The sequence below is a fragment of the Crocuta crocuta genome, unplaced genomic scaffold, assembly GCF_008692635.1.
Source record: "Crocuta crocuta isolate KB4526 unplaced genomic scaffold, BGI_CrCroc_1.0 scaffold190, whole genome shotgun sequence".
In the NCBI taxonomy this organism is placed as follows: domain Eukaryota; kingdom Metazoa; phylum Chordata; class Mammalia; order Carnivora; family Hyaenidae; genus Crocuta; species Crocuta crocuta.
The window spans coordinates 8,636,955-8,650,983 of NW_027527955.1; the positions used below are offsets into that span (position 1 = coordinate 8,636,955).

A 14,029-nucleotide genomic window follows, 5' to 3' on the forward strand; every position below is an offset into this window, starting at 1 on the left:
GGGAATCTGGGGGCGTGCGTGGAGCGCCCCCTGGCGGTCGGTCAGCCGGCGGCCCGGGGGGAGGTCGTCCCCTCCCTGTCCAGCCCGGGCACGAACCCGCAGCTTGCAAGGGGTTTTGAGGAAGGCCAGGACGCAGCTTGGACTTCCTTATTGTGCATTATTCCTGCGTATTTGTGCCGTTTTCTTGTCGCTGCCCAACGTGTTGCCGCGTTCATCAAAGGCTGTAAATAACAACACTGGAACTTTTCTTTCCAAATGAAGATTTGTGGCCTGAACTCTTTTCTACACAGCGGCAATCAGTATGGAAGTACTATATTGGGCCCCCCAATCCTTCCCATTAAAACCGTTTTCATTTAGGGGTGCCTGACTGCCTCCGTTGATAAAGCATGTGACTCTGGATCTCAGGGTGGTGAGTTCACGCCCCACATCAGAGCAGAGTCTACTTTAAAAAATAAAAAGATCATTTTCGTTTAAACATTTTCAATATCATGAATTTACTCCAGACAATATTTTAATATGCACATCTTCCGGGTCCCCACAAACTGCCACTGCTCCCACCTGCAAATATAAAATTTGCACCTATATTTGTACTATATTTGTACAAACTGCCACTGCTCCTGCCTGCAAATATAAAAATGGAGCGCCTATGGGGCGCCTGGGTGGCTTAGTCGGTTAAGCGTCCGACTTTCGCTTAGGTCATGATCTCGCGGTTCATGGGTTCGAGCCCCGCGTCGGGCTCTGTGCTGACTGCCAGCTCAGAGCCTGGAGCCTGTTTCAGTCTGTGACTCCCTCTCTCTCTGACCCTCCCCTGCTCACGCTGTCTCTCTCTCTCTCTCCTAGAAATAAATAAAAAAAATTTTAAAAATTAAAAAAAAAATGGAGCACCTATATTTGTACTGCTACAACGGATATATTTTTTGGCTTTTGGGATTATTTTCTTAGTGTGTCTTCCCAAAATAGAATTCTTGGTTTAAAAAGTTGGGTCGTATTGGGGACTTATTTAACCAGGATGCAGTGCCACCAGCAAATTGGTCTTTTTCTCAGGCCAAGTAGCTCTGTGTACACTAGACGTTATCATTTTTGGTTTATTTGCTACTTGACAGTGATTTTATTCTTTTTATTTACTGATGAGGCTATTTCTCAATACCTTTTTTAAAAAAAATACCTTTTAATCAAAAGAAAATCCTTGTCCTGAAGAATGGCTAACACCATCTGAAGTTGGACAGCCTCCACTTAAGAGGATAGGATTGTTAATTTAGACAAAATTAAAGTGGTCGGGAAAAGAAGGGGTACAGAGGAGGAGATGGAGAAGGAGCTGCTAGTGAGATAGGAATTCAGACAGGAGAAGGTGGTGCCCTGGAAGCCAAGTCAAGAAAGCATATCAGGGAGAAGGAAAGAGCAGGTGTACAATTCTGCTCACGGGTCAAGACCATGGGAGTGAAGATGGCTCACTGCTTTTACCATGTGGAGTTGTTGGTGACCTTGACGAGAGTGAGGGCAATGGAGGGCTGCAGAGCAAGCCCTAATGGAGCGGTCTTCAAGGAGAAAGAGAGGAGAGGAACTGTAGACAGGGAATAGAGACAACTCCCTTGAGGACTTTGCTGCAAAGGAGAGTGAAGAAATGGGTCGGTAATAGGAAGGCAGAGTGAGGTTTAGAAATTTGGATTGTTTGTGTTCCAGGTAGAAAAATACAATAGTGCGTCTGAATGCTGCTAGCAGTGACTGAGGCAAAGCACTGGGTAAGACGCAAGACAGAGGGATGTGCTTGAGTGATGTCCCGGAGGAGATGAGAGACAATGCACAGGAGAGGGTCAGAGACGTTTCTGTTAGCAGAGGAGAGCAGGGTATGTGAGCAGAGAGAGTTTGTGGGGGGAGTCTGAAACAATTCTCCGGGCTGGTTTTCTCGGAGGAGGAAGCAAGACTGGAAGAGGTGGTTGAGGTGCGAGGGGGTACGAGCACACACCTAAGGATGCTACGACTGCCTGGCCCGCTTGAAGTCTCCTAACATGCGATTAAAGTGAAGCCAGAGGAGCAATACTGCAGCCCCACTCGGGGGCAAAACCTAATGGGAGAGTAGGAAAGACACGGATTTGATTCGGCATGGGGTTTTGCCACACCATGGATTGAAAGAGGCACCGAAGGATAAGCAAGCCCAGTACTAGACTACCTCGTTCTTTGTAAGAGAGCTGTGCTGTCTGGAAGCTGTAAGAGTTTCTCATTCTCGGATCAAGAAGATGTGGTTTATCTATACCATGGAATACTCCATGGCAATGAGAAACAATGAAATCTGGCCACGTGTAGCAACATGGATGGACCTTGAGGGTGTTATGCTGAGCGAAATAAGTCAGGCAGAGAAGGACAAATACCATATGTTTGCAGGTATAGGAGGACTAGGAGGAACTTAACGGAGGACTGTGGGGGAGAAGGGGGGAATTAGTGGGGGAGAGGGGGATAGGCAAACTATGAGAGACTCTTGAATGCTGAGAACAAACTGAGGACTGATGGGTGTGGGAGGGGGAGGGGGAGATGGGCATGGAGGAGGGCACTTGTGGGGATGAGCCCTGGGTGTTATATGGAAACCAACTTGACAATAAACTATTTGTAAAAAATTAAAAGAAAAAAGAGTTTCTCATTCTCCCTGAGGTCCAGAAATTTCACCAGGTCAAAGATTATGGGTCTGTATCCCTCTTCATTGTCCTGCCTGTGAGATGATGGTCCTTTTCAATTTGAAGACTCAAGTTCCTGTCCCCTTCGGGAAAGTGTGCCTCTATTATATCTTTGATTACTTCTGGTCTCTGTGTTGTTTTTGGCCCCTCTAGGACCTTTGGTTATTTGCGTATTTTAGACCTGTCGGAACTGTTTCCCATGAGCCCTACCATCATGTTCATTTCTATATCTTTTGGGGCTACATTTGTGTTAACAGTGACCACTAATTTTTCCAATTCTTCTGTTGAATTTTTTTAATTGGGACTTTTTTTTTAATGTTTTATTTATTTCTAGGAGAGAGAGACAGCGTGAGCAGGGGAGGGTCAGAGAGAGAGGGAGTCACAGACTGAAACAGGCTCCAGGCTCTGAGCTGGCAGTCAGCACAGAGCCCGACGCGGGGTTCGAACCCACGAACCGCGAGATCATGACCTAAGCGAAAGTCGGAAAGTCGGACGCTTAACCGACTAAGCCACCCAGGCGCCCCTGGGACTTTTTTTTTTTAAATCAGAATTTTTAGTTCCTGAAACACTAGAATGTTCCGATCATATCTACACAGAATTCTCACTGCATTTTCAATAAAGTTTTCTTCTGTGACGTTCCTGAGTTCACACTCCACAGTAGCCTCCTATCCTAATTCATCTTGTTCCTTCTTTAAGCTGCTGTTTCCTTAAGTGTCTCATAATCACTTTTGCTTTTCTGGATCTGTGAGCTCTCCCAGTGCCTGTGCAAGGCAGCCTATTGGGATCTCACCTGGCAAGGACTGACAGGTGGTTTTTCCCAGGAGACCATAGGCAAGTAGGTCAGTAAGTTGAGAACATCTCTTTGGAGTCATTTCAAGACAGGCTTCTCTGTCCTCAGCCTACTCATTAAACAAGAACTCAGAAAATACTCGTTAAAGACCTGCTACGTGTTAGGCGCCGTTGAATTGCTCTCCAGTGTTGCTGGCCAGAGAAGCCACTGGTTTCTCCCAAGCTGGGCAGGGCTGGCACTCAGGTAAGGGGAGGGAGGCCCTCCTCTCAGGTACAAATCTTAAGGAGGTGACACAAGAATTCAGTGATCAAGAAAAATGATATGTTAAAGAAATATGTTTGGTTTTGTAAATTCCTGTTTCTTAACTGACTATATTGACTGTGCTGTCCCTTGTATTCCCGTGACTTATTCATTCCATAATTGGAAGCCTGTGTCACCCATTTTGCCCTTCCCCTCCATCTTCTTCCCCTCTGGCAACCATCAGCTTGTTCTCTGTACTTATGGGTCTCTTTCTGCTTTTTGGGTCTCTTTCTGCTTTTCATTTATTCATTTATTTTGTTTTTTGGATTCCACATGAGTGAAATCATGTGGTATTTGTCTTTGATTTGTCATCATGATGTTAGCATCATGCCTTCTATATCCATCCATGTCATCACAAACGGTAAGGATCTCAACCTTTTTTATGGTTGAGTAATACTCTTTGTGTATATATACCACCTCTTCTTTATCCGTTTGACCATCGATGGACACTTGGGCTGCCTCCATACCGTGGCTATTATAATTAATACTGCAATAGACTTAGAGATGCATATATCTTTTTGAATTAGTGTTTTCACTTTCTTTGGGTAAATACCCAGTAGTGGAGTTACTGGATCATATGGTAGTTCTACTTTTGGTTTTTTGAGGAAGCTCCATACTGTTTTCCACAGGGGCTGCATGAATTTGGACTCCCACCAAAGTGTATGAGGGTTCCTTTTTCTCCACAGTCTCACCAACACATGTTGTCATCTTGAATGTAGCCATTCTGAAAGGCATAAGGTGATGTCTCATTGTCTCATTAATTTGCACTTTCCCAATGGTCAGTGACGTTGAATGTCTTTTCCTGTGTCTGCTGGCCATCTGTATATCTTCTTTGGAAAAATGCCTATTTAGGTCCTCTGCCCATTATAATTGGGTTATTTGTTTTCAAGGGGTTCAGTTGTATAAGTTCAAGTTCTTTATATATTTTGGTATTAACCCTTTATTATCAGATATATCATTTGCAAATAACCTCTCCCATTCAGTAGGTTGCTTTTTTGTGTTGTTGATGGTATCATTTGCTGTCCAAAAGCTTTTTATTTTGGTGTAGTAAAAAGCAATATGCTTTTTTTTTTTAAATCAAAATTAATTTTAAAAACCTATGATAAACTAAATATTCATTTTAAATAAAGGAAACATCAACAGGTCAGGATTAGGGCAAGGAGACTGAAGTCAAGCCATGCATGTGAGGGCACTTGCCTTCCCCTGGCCCATTCTTCAAGTCCCAAAGCCGCATGCCAGCCCATGTGGCAGAAGGGTCGAGGGATGACTCCCTCTCTGTTCATGGCTCTGCATCTCCCTTCATCATGGAGTCACTGCTCTGGAGCAGAATTTCTATAAGAAAGGTAAGACTCTAGGGGCGCCTGGGTGGCTCAGTCAGTTAAGCATCTGACTTTGGCTCAGGTCATGATCTCATGGTTTGTGGGTTTGAGCCCTGCGTCGGGTTCTGTGCTGACAGCTAGGTCAGAGCCTGGAGCCTGCTTCAGATTCTGTATCGCCCCCTCTCTCTGGCTCTCCCCTGCTCACATTGTCTGCCTGTCTGTCTCTCAAAAATAAAAACATTTAAGAAAAAGTTTAAAAAAAGAAAAGAAAGGTCAGACTCCAGTGTGCAGAAACCATCTTTTCTCTGCTGAATTAAAGCACCATCTTTATCATGTTCTAAAATCCTGTGTAGATTCTGGTCTATTTATGACCCTTCTTTTCTGTATCTTCATACTTTTCATTTTATATCATGACTATCCCAAAGCACTAACCATTATTTGACATTTTATTTTTTATTTTTATTTGAGAGAGAGAGAGAGAGATAGCACGTGAGCCAAGGAGAGGGCAGAGGGAGAGAGAGGGAGAGAGAAAGGATCCATGCTGAGTGTGGAGCAACCCTGGCATCATGACCTCAGCCAAAATCAAGAGCTGGACGCTCACATGACTGAGCCACCCAGGCACCCCTATTTGACATTTTAATCATGGTAATATGCCATTGTTACCTGTGACCATTTACTGTCATTTCCTGATTTTTTGCCATTAGATTATTTATGTATGTTTTGCCTTTTCTCCTATTAAAAGTAACATCACATAAGCTAAGTCTCCTAGTTTGATGTGGAATTGTGCAGTTTTGGTTGTTTTTTTTTTTTTTTTTTGGACTTTGCAATGGTGAAAATGCTGGGTAGTGTGGACATGAAAACAAGATATGCTTTCTACCCTTAAGGGGCATATGCTTCACAGTAAACAAATGTGCCTGACACATGAGAGCTGCTGGGATAGACATCTGTACAGGGTTTTCTCTTTCTAGGCTGCAGCAAGGAGATATGTCATGTGTCTCAGACATGTTAAGAGATGAGAATGGAGTAGGCCAGAGTACCTGCCTGGTAAGTAATTCATCCACGAAGGAGAACGGGGCATCTGTATGAGTCCGAGCTCTCCAGAGAAAGAGATGGAATGGACACTGGCACATCCGAAATCTACAGGGTTGGCAGGCAGGCTGGAGACCCGGGAGAGCCAACGCTACAGTTGAAGTCCAAGGGCCATCGTGGCCATCAATCATCAATCATCAATCATCAAGAACTCAGAGCAGATGTTCCAGTTTGAGTCTGAAAGCCGTCTGTTGCAGAATTTTTCTTGCTGGGAATGGGGAGAGTCAGCCTTTTGTTGTGTCCAGGCCTTCAGCTGATTAGATGAGCCCCACTCACATTATGAAGGGCAACCTGCTTCCCTCGGAGTCTGCTGATTCAACTGTCAATCTCACCCAGAAACACCCTTACATAAACACTCAGAATAATATCAGACCAAATATCTGGGCACCTTGTGGCCCAGCCAAGTTGATATAAAATTAACCATCATCGCATCCTAACTGAAAGCAGAAAGATGTTGAAATCCAATGGACAAGGCGGTCAGGGTTCCCAGGGCTGGCTTGGGAGAAGCGCCCAAAGGTGAGAACCGGGGGGAAGGAAAGCTGAGAAGCCAGCAGGGAGAAGAAAAAGGCCCTCTTTCCTCAGGCTGCGACAACCAAGATTAAGACAATCAGCACAGTCAGCTCCCTAAAAAAAAGAGAGATAATAAAAGTGTACATACCCAGCTGGGTTCTGTGATTGGAGGTTTCCACTCCATGTATGGAAAATGCTACGGGACCCCTGTGTCCAGTGAGCTGTGGGAGAGAAAGCCCTAGAATGCAAAGCTACACACACACACACACCCCCCCCCACAGGTTATCCATGTTTTAAGTATCTTATATATCAGAGTCATAAAACTTGAGACCAAAACCAAATCAAAAACATGAGAAGAAAGCTAGAGATAGTAGAAGAAAATCTTAGCTTTTGAGTTTTGTTTTTCTGTGGACATTATGTTCCCTTTCTAAAATATTTTTTAATTATGCTATTCCTCAGTAATAATGGTAATGTGTTTAAAACAACTGGTACATGTATTGCTACCATCACTACTTAAAATTATTCCACATTATGACTTTCCTAAAGTATGTAATGGGAAGATTTTTGCTGCTATAAGACTATAAAGATCATCATTGGGGCACCTGGGTGGCTCAATAGGTTAAGTATCTGACTTTGGCTCAGGTCATGATCTCATGGTTTGTGAGTCTGGCCCCTGCTCTGCACTGGCAGTGTGGAGCCTGCTTGGGATTCTCTCTCCCTCTCTTTCTGCCCCTACCCCTGTCTGTCTGTCTGTCTGTCTGTCTCTCTGTCTCTCAAAAATAAATATTTTTTTAAAAAAGGCTATATAAATCATCATAGTTGGCATATTATTTGGAACTCTAGTTCTTAACTAAAAGCATGATGTGTTTGTTTTTAACATTTATTCATTTTTAAGAGACAGAGACAGAGTGTGAGGGGCAGAGAGAGAGGGAGACAGAGAATCTGAAGCAGACTCCAGGCTCTGAGCTGTCAGCACAGAGCCTGATACGGGGCTCAGACTCACAGACGGCGAGATCATGACCTGATCTGAAGTCAGACACTTAACCGAGTGAGCCACCCAGGCGCCCCATGATGTGTTTGTTTTTTAATTGAGGTAAAATTGGCATGTAATACATAAGTTTAGGTGTCCAACATTATAATTTGACGTCTGTATTCATTACAAAGTGATCACCTCTGAAAGTCTAGCTATCATCCATCACCATACATTTGACCCCCTTCATCCATTTGATCCACCCCTACCCCCTAGTAACTACCAATCAGCTCTTTGTGTCTGTTTTCTTTTTTTTTTGCTCATTTCTTTTCTTTTCCTTTCTTTTTAGATTCCACGTATGAATGAAATCATGTTTTTTGTCTTTGTTCTTCTGATTCATTCATAACACTCTCAAGTCCATCCATATTGTTGCAAATAGCAAGATTGCAATCCTTTTTATGACTAATATTCCATTGTCAATGTGTGTGTGTGTGTGTGTGTGTGCGCGCGCGCAGACTGCCACCTCTTTATCTGTTCGTCCATTGGTGGACACTTAGGTTGCTTCTGTATCTTGACTATCGTAAATAATGCTGCAATAAACATAGGGGTGATATGTCTTTTTGAATTGGTGTTTTCATACTCTTTGGATAAATACCCAGAAGTGGAATAGCTGGTCATATGGTAGTACTCTTCTTAACATTTTGATAAGTAAACAGATTTCTGAACCAATTTACATTCCCACCAACAGTGTACAAGGGTTCCCTTTCCTCCACATCCTTGCCAATAGTTGTTTGTTTTTTTTTTTTCAATGATAGCCAGCCTAAGCAGTGTGGGGTGACATCTTATTGTAGTTTTGATTTGCATTTCCCTAATAAATAATGATGCACGATGTGTTTTTGCCTCCAGAGATCATTGCCATTCTCACGCATAAAGAAAGGAGCCTCAGGGCACTTAGGTGGCTCAGTTAGTAGAGCGTCCAACTCTTGATCTCAGGTCTTGATATCAGAGTCATTAGTTCAAGCCCCACATTGGGCGTGGAGTCTACTTTAAAAAAAAAGGCGGGGGGGGGGGCAGTCTCAACATCACTAATTCTTTTTTTCTAAGAGAAGATATCATGAAAAATGACAATAGAAATTGCTCATCTTGGTAGCTATAAAGTGAGACTAATGGAACAAAGTAGTCTCAGATAAAAGTTGTATTTGAGTAGTTTGGGGGATTAACAATTTACAGATGACATGATACTATATATAGAAAGTCCTAAAGACTCCATCCAAAAGCTATTAGAATAAGTGAATTCAATAAAGTTGCAGATTACAAAATTAATGCACAGCAATTGGCTGCATTTCTATACACTTATAATGAAGTAGCATAAAGAGAAATTTAAAAACAATTCCATTTATAATTGCACCAAAAAGAATACAATACCTAGGAATAAACTTAACCGGGGAGGTGAAAGACCTATACTCTGAAAATGACAAAACATTGATGAGAGAAATTGAGGACAACACAACCAAATGGAAAGACATTCCATGCTCATGGATTGGAAAAATCTCATTAGAATATCCATATTACCACTACCCAAAGCAATCTACACATTCAGTGGCAATCCCTATCAAAACAGCACCACCATTATTCACAGAGGTAGAACAAACAATTCTAAAATTTGTGTGGAATCAGAAAAGACCCTGGATAGCCAAAGTAATGTTAAAAAAGAAAACCAAAGCTAGAGGCATCACAGTTCTGGACTTCAAGGTATATTACAAGCTGTAATCATCAAGACAGTACGGTACTGGTACAAAAGCAGACAAATAGATCAATGGAGCAGAATAGAGAACCCAGAAATGGACCCACAAATGCACAACTAACTAATTGTTGACAAAGCAGGAAAGAATATCCAATGGAAAAAAGACAGTCTCTTCAACAAACGGTGCTGGGAAAACTGGACAGCAATGTGCAAAAGAATGAAACCGGACCACTTTCTTATACTATGTAGACAAATAAGTTCAAAATGAATGAAAGACCTAAATGTAAGACATGAAACCATCAAAATCCTAGTGGCAGCAATCATTTTGAACTTGGCCGCAGCAACTTTCTACTAAACATGTCTTTGAAGCCAGGGGAAACAAAAGCAAAAATGAACAATCGGGACCTTGTCAAGATATAAAGCTTCTGCACAGTGAAGGAAACAATCAACAAAACTAAAAGGCAAGCAGTGGAATGGGAGAAGATGTTTGGATATGATATATCTGATAAAGGGTTAGTATCCAAAATCTACAAAGAAATTATCAAACTCAACACCCAAAAAACAAATACTCCAATTAAGAAATGGGGAGGAGACATGAATAGACACTTTTCCAAAGAAACATCCAGATAGCAAATAGACACATGAAAAGATGCTCAACAGCACTCATCATCAGGGAGACAAAAATCAAAACCACAATGAGCTACACCTCATACTTATCAGAACAGCTAAAATTAACAACTCAAGAAACAGTAATTTTGGCGAGGACATAGAGAAAGGGGAACCCTCTTACACTGTTGGTGGGAATGCAAACTGGTGCAGCCACTCTGGAAAACAGTATGGAGGTTCCTCAAAAAATTAAAAGTAGAGCTACCCTACAACCCAGCAATTGCACTACTAGGTTATTTATCCAGAGGATACAAAAGTGCTGATTCGAACAGGCACATATACCCCAATGCTTATAGCAGCCCTATCAACAATAGCCAAACAAGGAGACAAACCATAAGAGACTCTTAAATATAGAGAAAAAAACAGGGTTGCTGGAGAGGCGGTGGGTGGGGGATGGGCTAAATGGGTGATGGGCGTTAAAGAGGGCACTGGTTGGGATGAGCATTGGATGTTATATGTAAGTGATGAATCATCAAATTCTACTCCGGAAACCAGTATTACACTATATGTTAACATGAATTTAAGTTAAAAAGAAAAAAAAAGAATATCCATATTACCCAAAGCAGCATACAGATTGAATGCAATCTCTATCAAAATAGTTTGTACTTGTCCACAGATTGTTTTTGCCAGACCTTCCTAGCTTCTGAATCCAATGGTTCCTTTCAGTCTCACTCCTACAAGTCCTCTTCAGTGCCCAACACAGGACTATTACCTCTTTCTTCAGGTACCTTCCTCCTTGGACTTTGTGTCCTCGGCCTGCCTTTGTCTTCTTCTATCCTTTGGATGGTCCTATCCTGTTCTCCCGTAGGTGCTCTGTTTCACAGGAAGGGGGTCAGAGATACTCCAGCTGGCTGCAGTTCAATGGTCATCTGTGTTGGGGAAGGACTCTTCTGAAAGGAATTCTTCTCCTGGATCTTTTAGAGAATGGTCTGCCTTCCCTCCAACAATTGTGCGATGATGACAGTTTTAGAAAAGTGTCTTTAAAGAGATACCATTCTTGGAGTGGGTAAGTCTGGAGACTGTGGGGGGAAAGTGCCACGTTGGAAAACCTAGCAGTTTTGTGGGATTTCCAACCCTCCATCTCAGCCTCTTGAGCTCTCCAGGGTTTTCTCTGGGTCACTATTTTTAACCATGCCCCTTAAAAAAATACTGAAGTTTACATAACATAAAATTACCATTTTAAAGTGAACAGCTCAGTGGTCTCTCCTTATTCCCCCTGCCCCTAACCCCTGGCAACCACCAATCTGTGTCATTTCTCTATGGATTTCTCTATGATGGATATTTCATATGGAATCGTACCATATATGTGACCTTTTGTGGCTGGCTTTCACTTAGCATAATGGTTGGGAGGTTCTTGAGTCACTCTTTTTACTGTTAAACTCTTAAACTATTTTGTTAAACTGTTCTCGGTCACTTAATCCCTGGTTACCCAGCCAGTCCCCTGGGAACTTTAGTACATAACTGACAATATTAAAAAAGTAATATGCAAAGAGCTGTAATCTCTTAGGGATGATGATGGGTGCTGTTTGGCTGTTAGCTCTCCCAGAATTGGCGTCTAGTGCAGGCAAAGTTACGCAAAATTACACTTGACATTTCATCAAGAAAAAGCAACAACGGAATATCCCAGACTTCATTAGCAAGATGCTATACCATACGATGCTTTCAGAAAAAAAAGCAGAGAAAGACGGCAAGAACTGGCGTTTGAGAGCCAGCTCTGGAGTATCCCACAGATATCCGCGCAGGGGATACAAAAAATTGTATCCTCCGGTCTCTGTCTCCCTGCTTAAAACCCGGCTGGAACGGTTAACGTAGAGTGGCACCTTCTGTGGACCCGTTAGCCAAAGTGGCTCCTTCCGTGCGCCCCTTCAGTGAGGATCAGAACAAACCTTCCTGATAACCTTCAGGGGTCCTGGAACACGGATCCGGAGGGAAGTCATTGCAGGAGCGTAAACAGGATGGATCGCCAGAGAGGGGGTCCATGTTGTCCGCAGTCCTAGAGTCCCACGTCGGAGTTGTCATGTGGCAACGAAGTAATGTTTGTGAAAGGGAAAGACACATGCTCTTGTACAGCAGTGGGTGCTTACAGCCTCCTCAGCAAGCACGCCCCGGTTTTAAGAAGCGCTGCCAAACGACAATTCTCTAGCCTGCCTCCCTCCACGCACTATGAGCGTCCAAAGGCAAGTCCTATCTGCCACACAGCAAGGACTTTGCAGACCCCCCCTCCCCCCTCCGTCCCGGGTCGCATGTCCAACGCGGAAACAGCTGATCAGGCTTGCCAGCCTGGGGACTCCGCTGAGCAGTTCTCACCGCATCCAGCTGGGGCAAGACCCGCCCCGGCAGCCGCGGCCCAGGCCCCGCCCCTCTGCGCCCATTGGCTCATTTAATTCACGCCGCACCTCCTGCAGCGGGGCCGGCAGCGTGTTCAGTTTGCAGCCGCCTTGGCTTTAGGAGTCGGGGACCGTCGGGGCCGAGACGCGTCCTCCACCCGTAGCAGCCATGAGCACCCCAGCAGTGCCCCCGGAGCTACAGCTGCCCCCAAGCCAGAGGGCCCAGCCCGAGTTCAGAGGTGAGGGCCGCGGTGGCGGGAGCGGCGCGACCCGCAGGCGCCTCGTTTGCCTGAGAGGATGGGGACGCGGACGGCCGTGGGGGAGGGGTAGCTCGCACTCAGCGGCCGGGGCCTCGGACCCGCCAACTTCAGTTGCGACAGAAGCCTGTCCAGATCGCTCGGCCCCTCGCAGCCTCATCCTTGGCATTCGCGAAGTGGACAGCCAGAGCGGTGCCCGGGCCGTGGTGTTAGTGTGCGGGTTGAGCGCCTCCCGTGCGGGCGTTACCGGCCGGGCGTGAGCCACTGGCGACAAGGACCGGCCTGCAGTGAAGGAGTCCGTTTGGCGAGGGAGGGTGCGGGACACTCCGGGCGGCTCCTGCGTTCGGGGCTCGGGACCCGCGGGGGCGGGGCTGCGCTCGGGCCCCGAGCCCAGGGCGCATGCGCAGGGCGCTCCCGCCGCCGGAGCGCGAGTATTTGGAGAGGCGGGGCTGCCTCCTCTGATCCTTCAAATTTAAGACTCTCAACTTCGTGTAAATCCAGGGTTGGCCTGATCTTCAGAAATGATGTTAGTTCTTTGTCCTCCACATGGGAAAGCAGAGGAAAGAAACTCTCACCCAACCCAGTTCTGGTAAATTACAACTTAGGGTCTGGGGTCTCGTCTCTGCTAGTTTCTTAAAGCGTGGGTTTCAGTAATCCTGTATTGAAAATGATATGGTCCAGATTTTTCACTTTCAGACGGCAGAAAATGTAATTCTTGTGCAGTGGTTGTGTGCACCTTTTACGGTAACAATTTCTTAAAAATGGGATTATTTCTCAAAGGCAACTGAATGAAGAAGTTTTCTGTTGTGTACAAGATATGATCTCTAGTAGAGCATTTTTTGAAGTTGTGCATTTAGTGAATATTTATTTGATGTTACCGTTGTAACAAATGTTGGCTTGTCGCCTTTTCGTTCTTTAGAACAAAGAAGACAGAAACTCAAGGAACATATGTTAAAAAGAAAAACATTTTTTGCATACAAAGAGGAAAATCACATATCCAGGTGAGGTCAAATTTTCTCATTTCAGATCTGTAAAATTAGAGCTGTCCAATAAAAATGTAATGGGAGCCACAATTGTACTGTAATTTAAAATTTTCTAGTAGCCGCATTTGAAAACTTTTTTTTAAAGGAGAATTCTATATGTTCTTTACATGTTATAATTACAACATGTAATTCTTAAGAGTTATTAAGAAATTTTGCATACCTTTTTGGTACTGAGTTTTCAGAATCAGGTGTGTATTTTACACTTTCACAAAGTGTTTGTTTATACCAAAATACTGACTATGGTTTATACAGTGTTACTACAGATGTTGGTCTTTCTTAATTTAGCAAAGTTTTTATTGTGTATGTGAGAGAGAGACAGAGAAGTGGACAGTTATTTTTAGGAAGGTG

General features: G+C 44.0%; 1 protein-coding gene across 3 annotated transcripts in view; it reads left to right on the forward strand.

Annotated features, from left to right (window-relative positions):
- Nucleotides 1-12,502: 12,502 nt before the first annotated feature.
- CKAP2 (cytoskeleton associated protein 2) overlaps nt 12,503-14,029 on the forward strand; it is a 17,149-nt gene continuing 15,622 nt past the window's right edge. For 2 of the 3 annotated variants that reach the window (XM_077752584.1, XM_077752585.1), the window contains exons 1-2: nt 12,503-12,620; nt 13,558-13,639. In XM_077752584.1, coding sequence (XP_077608710.1) covers nt 12,551-12,620; nt 13,558-13,639 — 152 coding nt within the window. In that variant the 5' untranslated portion in view covers nt 12,503-12,550. Of the gene's footprint in view, nt 12,621-13,153; nt 13,228-13,557; nt 13,640-14,029 lie in introns of those variants that run through there. The other variant, XM_077752586.1, reaches the window with a different exon arrangement.